This window comes from Triplophysa dalaica, chromosome 2, assembly GCF_015846415.1.
Source record: "Triplophysa dalaica isolate WHDGS20190420 chromosome 2, ASM1584641v1, whole genome shotgun sequence".
Classification (NCBI taxonomy): Eukaryota; Metazoa; Chordata; class Actinopteri; order Cypriniformes; family Nemacheilidae; genus Triplophysa; species Triplophysa dalaica.
This window is the reverse complement of record NC_079543.1, coordinates 17,950,141-17,958,175: the sequence shown is the minus strand read 5'-3', so window position 1 is coordinate 17,958,175 and position 8,035 is coordinate 17,950,141. Positions and strand designations below refer to the sequence as shown.

Genomic DNA, 8,035 nt, shown 5'->3' with positions numbered 1-8,035 from the left:
TACTATCCTTCCATGCTATACGAAATACCTCTAAATTAGTTTTCGCTCCATTTGATGGGACGCTTTCTTTATAGCCTGAGTTTGTTCATTATACCATGGTGTTGGGCTGCCATTTTTAATCTTTTTTAAACGCAGAGGAGCAACTGTGTCTAATGTTTCCGAGAAGGTAGAGTTAAAATTTTCATTCGTCAAGATCATCATCGTTTTTATTCATGCTAGATATTTGAGACAATTCAGGCAGATTGTCGAGAAACGCATCTTTGGTAGTTGAAGTAATCGTTCTACCATATTTGTAACAAGGAGTTTGATTTGCAGCCGTAGGCCAGTGAAGCAAACATAATATCAGATAATGATCCGAAATGTCTTCACTCTGCTGAACGATTTTAACATCGTCCACATTTATACCGTAAGATTTACGGTATTAAATCTAAAGTATGATTACGAAGGTGAGTGGGTCCTGACACATGTTGACTAATGCCCATGGAGTTAAGAGTGTCTTTGAAAGCCATTCCCAAGGCATCTGTATCATTATCTACATGGATGTTAAAGTCACCAATGACAAGGACTCTATCTGCGGCCAGTACTACCCAGGTAAAAATTTAGTATACTTTAGTGTATAAGAAATATGAGTGAAGTACATGAACTATAAAACAAGTATGCTTTATTTAAAGAGTATTTAATATGTACTTTTTTAAAGTATACTTCAAAAAAGATGTAATTAAGTTCATCTTAATAGTCCAAACAGGAAGTATACTAATTTACAAGTAATCAAATTATTTTTTAAATGTACTTTTTGAAAGTGTACTTTGTTGTTAATGTATTTTAAATTGTATAGAAGTTTATTATTTTTTAAGTGTATTAAATTGGACATACTTAGAGTGGCAATTCAGTGTACTTATGGGAGGTATATTTATATACATTTTTTGGAAATTAATTGTTAGTATACTTTTTTAAAGTGTACTATGTAATCACTTCATTAAACTGTACACTTTATACAGTACAATGTAAAATAAGTGTATTTTTAGTGGCATATCAGAGTACTTTCATAAAATATGCTAAAACACAAAAATGTATAGTGGTAATTTAGTATACTTTTAGTAAGTACGCTTATTTGTAATACAGAGTAAGTATAATTTTTTTAAGTGTACACTGATTTCACTTCATTGGTGTGCTTATCTTAGTACACTGTAAAGAAAGTGCACTAAAATAGAAGTGTACTTTTATTAGCATATCAAAGTTCTGTCATAAAATATGCTAAAATGCAAACACTTTTAGTGGAAATTTAGTAAATTATTGATTTACTGTAGCCTTCTAATGGAAAGTGTATTGCCATTGTTAGGCTCATTTCTTAAAGGGTAATATACAATGCTGCAGTGAGTAAGACATGTAACTTCATTTTGTTTACTATATGGTTACCATCATGTATTAATGCACAAACACTTGATTGACAGAAGGGTAACTTTATGTAACAGGAAAATAACAGTTATTCTTTATACAGATACTGTATTTACATGTCAATTCAATAGGGAATAGTCTCAGGGAATCTCTGGACATATTGGCAGTATTAAATGCCATTTCTTGTTGCCACATTAGTCTCGTTCAATGTTGTTTGGCAGAGAAAATAAGCTAGTTTTTTGGCTGAAAACATTACACGTTGTAATCCATTCAATGTCATAATCATTAAACAATACATTAAATCATCATGCTAGCTTACTTCTCTGTCATGAGGTCCTAAAATTCTGTCAGGGACTTCAACACCAGTGCTGCAAAGGTACTGCTTGTACTGTTTATGTGTTCTGCCTTTTCCCTGAAGAAAAAGACAATTTCAAGACAGTATAGCTTTATCCCATTATTATTTATTAGTAATATTATTATAAGTACTGCTATACTAGGGCCTTCTTCTTCTTTTTATTATTATTAGTATTATTGTAGTAGTAGGCCGACTACTACCATAATTATAAGAAGAATAACAAGAAAAACATATCAACAATTTAAAATAATGATACAAATTATAATTACCTTCCTGTGTCTGTATTCTGTTGTCCTTGGTATTTTCTTATTAGTGACGAATAGGTAGGACTTGTACTTTGATTGTACAGGTGGCATATTTGAACAACTATTGTTGAGCACTGCAACAGATCAAGATTCAAAGATCAATACTAAGCAGTAAATGGCTACGAATGGACCAAGTAATTGAACCTATACCCACCAGTCGGTTCCCACATCCAATCAGTGTGCGCAGCATCATCGACATCCAATCACTATGTAGCAGTTTGGGCGGCAATTAGCTACAGTAGCCAATTAGTAACGGTTAATGTTTGAAATTCAACAGTGATACTACTCAGGCGGTAACAGGGTAAAGTTAGCACAATGTATGGGTTGTTTTATTTCGTAGACGGGTCCGTTATTGCAGATAGTACATCTATTATACAGGATGCATATATAAATACTGGTGTTACCGTCACCTGCAAAGAAGACATCCAGTCCCAGGAAGGCTGGATAGAGGTGATTTTGCCAGCTAAACGCAGACGAGATCCGAAGCCGGTTGCAGCCAAACTGCTGTTTATGGCGGGTAAGTTCTAAAACATTTGAAATGTTCTGAATACTCTTTGTAACCGACTACTGTCATGTAATGTAACGTTACTGATGATGAAGTGCTTAAAACATATGGCACTTTTCCTTTACATGGTACCTACTCGCCTCGCCTCTTACGGAATAAAGTACCTGGTACCTGCTAACAGGTACTTTTTTTTAGTACCACCTCGGCTAGGTTCCAAGCGAGCTGAGACGATACCAAAAGGTGACGTGAAAGCGACGGGTGGGGGTGTCCTGAACAAACCCGCTATTTTTAAACAGTTTACCCAGCTGTGTTTTTTTTTGCTGCCTCCAGCTTCATTTTAAAGAAAATGTGTCTTCTGGCTGAGGCAACAACAAGACACCTTCGACGTTGTGTGTGTGTCGTGTTAGGTCACGGCAGTTGCTGCGGCGCCGCTTGTTGTACAGTTTTACACGCAGTGCCACCGCAGAACTGTAAAACGAGCTCAACTGGCCTGATGATTATACTTGTGCGCTGGTGTGTCCGTCGACCCGGCATATAAGACGACCAGCCACGCTGAGGCGGTACTAAAATCTGCAATGGAAAACGGACGCAGTGTGTCGTGGCGAGTCGAGCAGGTGGCATGTAATGGAATAACGCCATAATGAATAAATCCTCCTGTAGAGCGTTTACGGAACAATACCTTATCTTTGAAGTGTTTGGCTTAGGTTTTAGTGAAGGTTTAGCTAGTACGTTAGTATTATAGAATTCGTCGTCGATATGCAGCATGTACATTTAATGAAAATTCAGATAATTGGTTAAGTCAAAGTTAATAAAGTCATTCAGTTGTTGGGGACAACATATTTATCACGAAGGTGCAACAGGCGAAAACATAGAACAAATAAAGTTGTGTCAAGGATACATCTTCAGAGGGGAGGTACTCCCGCCATAACGTGGTATGGACATTAGTGCCCAATACTGATGAAAGTAATAAAGTACAAATAAATTAAATGACAGTGACATTCCTGTCTTGAAATTATTATTTTGTATTATTAAAAGGTCGTATTGAATTTGTATTTTAAGTGTCTTCTTCACAGAAAACTACAAAGAAGTAGTCCAGAAGCGTGTTGCTTTCCTCAAGGGGGGGGGGATATATGGTCTTCCATCAGTCAGTCTGGCCAGGAGAAGGGGGTGGTGAAGCAAGCTATGACCGTAAGCTTGATTTATGACTTAACAGTTATGGAACATTGTGATTACAGTTTACAAATAATGCTGTGTCATCGTAGAATATGTTTGCCATGGGAGTTACATCATGAATTTTTGCAGACTTTTCCAAGCTGGGTGCACAAGCATTTAGCAAATTTAGCCAGCAAATATCTATTTGAAATTATCAGTATTACTTAAAAGACTTTGAAACAAATCAAGTTAACTATTTTGTAATGCCAGGCATGTTAAGTCAAGATTCAGTCTCCTATTACAAATACTGCCAGAGTGATGGATGGATGGTGGATTCTTGGAAAGTGTGCTGTAGTCGCAATATGAAGAAATACACTTGTAGAAGCTATTAATAAATGAGTCTCTGCCATTGCTTAAAGTGGTGGTGTTGACATTTTTCAAAATCATTCTCTTAAACAAGATGTACGTTGTCAGTCTGGTTCACAGATGGCCAAGATGGGCGAACAGCTCAAGAGGGACCTCAAACGGCAACCTACAAGACAACTCAGTTCTACTCCTGCTAGATATGAGTCTGATTCCGACGACACATGTTTTGATATTTTTGATCCACCCAAAAAACGAAAAATGGTAAGTTTAAAAATGTAACTGACTTCATCAAATAATGTGCAGTGTTCCCCAGATAATTTTACAGAGTTTACAGTGGTGGATTATAGCCTATTTGTGCTGAAATACATGCACTAGCACACATTACGCTTGAATTTAATTATATCCCAGTACCAAAGTCCAAACCCAACCTACAAACCTATGCCCTTGGTGCTCTGGGTAAAGATTGTGATGTAGCAGAACTGCATGCGAAAATGAGTTACTATCCAAGAGTGTATGAACTCTGTATGAAAATGTTAATTTCTACACACACTGACACCATGAAAATTTTATTTTGGCGTCCGTATGACTAGGAGTGTATAGCTGCCATTGTTGTTTAAGGTAATTAGGTTGTTGTTTTCTGCATAGGTGATTAACACCAGTGAGGAGGAGGAGGACGCCATCCCTCAGGCGGAGTCTCAGCGGCCAGGGACAGTGCCTGCAGTTTTTGTTGAGTTGGATGAGGACAGTTTGAAGGCTCTGAAAGGTGGGTGGGTGTATATGTATGCTAGTGATGTCAGGGTTGTCTCTGCCACCACCTGAACCCTCCCATACACCTGCAGTCATTGTCATTGAGGTCATGAAGTCAACTTTATGAATTCAAGACATGCATCCCACTGATAATTTGAAGAACATGCATGTTATGTCTTAGAATACAGACCTGACTTCCCACATTACAAATTTGAGATTTTTGCCGTCATTGACTACTGTTAATACTCTTTGTTTAAATTTCACTGATTAAGCAATATGGCAAATTAATGCAAATATATTTCCACACAAAATTGGTGTATATCTGGTTATTAGCTTTACTGCTTGCTTGAGCAGTTGTGGTTAAGCCAACTTCAATTCAAATTCAATGACTATTTATTCATCTGAAATCTTTGGTCAGTTAGTTTATTGCACAATTCATAGATGGTCATGGTAGTTCAATTTTTCTTTGTCTGGGAAAGTCATGCAATTTTACATTTGACTTAACTTGGGAACCCTGTACTTCTCTATACTTCACAAGCTAAACTGAACATTCGCCCCACTCCATCTTCACACTTAATAATGGAATTACTGCCCTGTGGGTTTGAGTGAGTGGAACATTCATGTCAGACATGCATGCTAGCGGTGAAAAGTATGAGTTAGGATCCTCATCCAATCAGAAATAAATAAAAGTTAAAACAGATGTAGCTGTTGAAAAATGACATTTATATAGGTGCAATTTTGTGTCATAATGTGATACTGACCCTTTTTATACTATATCCTTATTTTAGAGCTGCCAGGACTGGTGTCTTCACTCAAAACAGTCCTAAACAAAATGCAAGATTCACCTTTGTCTTCCATGATTTCCAGCCAAAGCGAATCCCCGCGCACTGGCAGTCACACTGGCAGCGAAGAAGACATGGTATGACTGAAGGACCTTAAACAAATCCTTGTTATGTCTTTGTTATGATTGGGTGCAAAAAGCATACACAAGGGGTACAGTTTGTGTTAAAACACTTGAAGCCGAGACACGTGCCAACCTGCCCTTTAGAGAAGTGTTTGTAATTTACCTTTTGTCTTAATCTGCTTGTGTGTTTTCACAGGTGTCATTGGGCAACTCATTAGTGCAAGTCCCAAAACGCCTCTATCAGAGGCTGAGTGGGAGGAGGATGTCCCTCTTCACACAGGAACTGGCCACATTGGTGTTTGGCAGGGAAACTTTGGCCAAGGCAACCCTCACAGGAAAAGGAAAAAAAGGCGAGCTGAAGGAACAGCTTGAGCCAGAAAAAAACAATGCAATTATAGGTACAGTAATGTCATAGTTATGAATCCAAATCTATTGTCATGATTGATTGACAAATCCATAATCATCAATGATTTTATTTCAATGTTATACATTGTCTATCCTGTTTTAATTCATGCCCATGTCTCTTTCCGGTTTTCACAGATGCAGTGAGGGAGCGATTCCCCAACACCGAGGTGGCAGAGATCCGGGGCCTTCTACGGAGGAAGTGCAACAATGAGAGCTACAAGGCCTCTGGTAATTCGAGTCAGAGCTAGATTTGCATGTAGTAAGTTGTTCGCCATTGTTCGATCTGTTCCCGGCATTTCAGAGAAAGTCCACTGTTCAAGGTTCCTCCTTTTGCCAATATCTGCTTTTGTGTGTTATTTTTTGTCAATAATAAAGATCCTTTTCTGAAATGCAATTTGTAATCTGTTGATTAAATGCACTTGAACTGAATTGTAATACGATACACTTGTAGTGAAATAGCAAAATTAATTCTTAAATATAACAAAATGGGGATAAAAGTACTGATGAAATATACTTCAAAACAATTTGTTTTGACCTTACACTTTAATAACATTGCACTGAAAGTACGTGTCTATGATGTTTAGGTTGTAATTTAACTTCACTTCAAAAACGTTATTGTCAAAGTGGGACACTTTAAAAGCACTAAATATAGCTAGGAAGTGCATTTGTAGATCACTTGAAATATTACAGAGACATACTTAATATAGTTTATAGTAATTTTAAGTATGATAGCAGTATGCACAAAATGTGCTTAAACACAACTATAATTTGCGCTGCAATGCCTTTTTAAGTGTATTTCCATTAGAATGGCGATACAATGCAATTGTACTGAAAGTGTGCTTAATTGCTCATGAATCTTGATTTTCTTTAGTATCTTTTAGTGCACTTGAAGTTTAAAAAAAGTTGTTCCAATTTAGTATACTATTTACACTAGAAGTGTAATCAAATAGATGTTAAGTTGAATTTAATGCATAACTGAATACACTTAACTATACTTGGATTTGACGAAAATAGTACAAAATGTAGAAAATATACTTAGTACACTTTATTAAAGTATATTTTTAATATTATTATTTATCACCTGGGTAGTCCTGATAAGAACCCACCAAATTTTTTCATAAAATCTGTGTGGTGCCCTGGAGGCCTATATAGCTAGAATACATTTAAAAAATGTTTTGTCCTTAGTATTAGCTGTTGATACGTGAAGTACCATGACTTCAAAAGAATTGTATTTAAAATTAGACTTCTGAGAGGTGATAAAATAATAATTGTGAAGTGCAGCGACACCTCCCCCTCTACCTTTTAGACGAGGCTCGTGTTTATAGTAATTATCTTGGGGAACGAGTTCATTTGGATTAAAATAATCATCTGGCTTTAGCCATGTTTCTGTCAAACAGAGCATGTCTATTTTATGATCGGTAATCATATTGTTAACAAAAAGTGCTTTATTTGAGAGAGATCTAATATTAAGCAATCAGAGTCAGAACAGTTGATTATCTGTATTTTGTTCATGTTTGATTTGTTTAACGTTTATTAAATTACTTTCAAGAGGTTTATGCATTATCTTATGTTTGCTAATCCGGGGGACAGACACAGTCTCTATTTTATGTTGTTTGTGAGAAGGGATTATTACATGTTGTATATTTTGTGTATTCTGTAACGTGAGACGGCAAGCAGACAGTTGGTTAAGCCATTCTGTCTCCTTCCTGACCTGGGCCCCAGGTAGTCAGGCTTTAGCATTATTAAGACTGTGTGCCAAATTTCTAGAGTGGAGGGAAACCCCATCCCAGGAGGGATGGAGACTATCTCGTTTCAACAGGTAGGGTCTGCCCTCAAAATTCTTCCTGTTATTTATAAAATCTATATTATTCTGCAGACACCACTCAGACAACCAGCCATTT

At 36.8% G+C, this 8,035-nt stretch overlaps 1 protein-coding gene across 1 annotated transcript; it reads left to right on the top strand.

Moving 5' to 3' along the window:
• The first annotated feature begins 1,724 nt into the window (after positions 1-1,724).
• Positions 1,725-6,649, top strand: LOC130439616 (uncharacterized). The gene is made up of 6 exons (XM_056772229.1): positions 1,725-3,748; positions 4,187-4,339; positions 4,724-4,841; positions 5,614-5,744; positions 5,926-6,127; positions 6,270-6,649. Exons 1-6 carry the CDS (start codon positions 3,743-3,745, stop codon positions 6,380-6,382), a joined length of 723 nt encoding a protein of 240 aa, XP_056628207.1. The 5' UTR covers positions 1,725-3,742; the 3' UTR covers positions 6,383-6,649.
• Positions 6,650-8,035: the final 1,386 nt, after the last annotated feature.

Coding starts and splice junctions, on each gene's coding strand:
- LOC130439616 (XM_056772229.1), top strand. Junction 4,842..5,613: donor CAGTTTGAAGGCTCTGAAAG/GTGGGTGGGTGT, acceptor TCCTTATTTTAG/AGCTGCCAGGACTGGTGTCT. Junction 5,745..5,925: donor CTGGCAGCGAAGAAGACATG/GTATGACTGAAG, acceptor GTGTTTTCACAG/GTGTCATTGGGCAACTCATT.